The sequence below is a fragment of the Arachis ipaensis genome, chromosome B09, assembly GCF_000816755.2.
Source record: "Arachis ipaensis cultivar K30076 chromosome B09, Araip1.1, whole genome shotgun sequence".
In the NCBI taxonomy this organism is placed as follows: domain Eukaryota; kingdom Viridiplantae; phylum Streptophyta; class Magnoliopsida; order Fabales; family Fabaceae; genus Arachis; species Arachis ipaensis.
Window position 1 is genome coordinate 98855689 of NC_029793.2, and position 1301 is coordinate 98856989.

At 35.6% G+C, this 1301-nt stretch overlaps 1 protein-coding gene across 1 annotated transcript in view; it reads right to left on the reverse strand.

The window, feature by feature from the left end:
- Positions 1–1301, reverse strand: part of LOC107617676 — a gene marked incomplete in the record, with an annotated part of 15306 nt that overhangs the window by 10280 nt on the left and 3725 nt on the right. Inside the window, 1 exon segment of the mRNA XM_016319496.2 lies at positions 1264–1301. Within this exon segment, the coding sequence (XP_016174982.1) occupies positions 1264–1301 (38 nt within the window).

The window sequence follows — 1301 nt, forward strand, 5'->3', positions numbered from 1 at the left end:
CCCCAACAAAAAAAAACCCAAAAAATTGAAAGAAAAATCTTAAAAGTACACATACACCCCATTTATGAAGCCGAATTAAGATTGCATGCCTTGAAGAGGGGGGTGTTTAAAGAAATTGGATTCCATGTAAGTTACCCTTCACTTTTAAAAGTCAAAAGGATGCTCATGTTTGGGTTATTACATAGTTTCCAACAAACAGTACATATGAATCTCGGTATTACTGCAACTTCCACACAATGGTAAAACTAAGCATTTTGGAGGCTTTTCCAAGGATTCAAAGCCTTATCCCACTAAGTAGAATCAGCTACATAAATCAATCAACGCCATTGCTCCCAATCATCTATCATGTCTGAAGTGAGATTGTTCACGCAAATCTCATTTGACCACCTTATGCAAAGTCTTTTTAGGTCTTCTCTACCTCTAACACTAATTCATCTTCCATCTAATCCACCTTTCTCACCTGTGTTCTACCAGTCTTCTCCTTATATGTCCAAATCATCAAAAATGAGATTTCACCATCTTTTCAACAAAAAGTGCTACTCCAACTTTCTCTCTCATCCCCGTTACTTATTTTGTCCATACGCGTATGATCAATTATCCATCGAAGCATCCTCATCTCGGATTACGCTAAACTTATGTTCATGCTTATCCTTTGTCCCAACACTTTGTTCCATATAACTAACTAATCTAATAGCGGTACAATAAAATTTACCCCGTAAGCTTTAAAGGTATTTCTTGTCGGATATAAAATCCAAAGACTCTGCCATTTTGACCAACTTGCTTGAATCTTATAGTATTAGGTTAGTGTTTTTCTACTGTCCACAATAATACAACCAAGATACTTAAATCTCTTTATTTTTAGTATGATGTTTCCTCCAATCTTAACCTTCTAGTGTTAGTGTTTCTCTTCCTCCGCAAAACTTGAACTCCATATATTCTTAGTGCAACTTATTCTCAAGCCACATACATCCAAGCTTGCCTCCATATATATTTTATGTTATGTAATATAGATGCGGTATCCTACCAATATTAAAGTAATACATTATGAATAAGAATGAATAAGAGGAAGCTAATCAAAAGCCTAGCTAAATATCAATTCTTGATTTTTCCCATTTAGTAAGTTAAGAACGACTACACCCTAAAAAAAATCCTATTCAGAAAAAGTTGTTTTCCTCTGTGCAACATCCCCACAAGAGAGAGGAGAGCATTGAAATACATCCAAGTGTCACATTCATAACGACAAGGAAATAGGTCAAACCTGACCTTGACATTGCTAACAATCGACTGGGCATCAACAACAG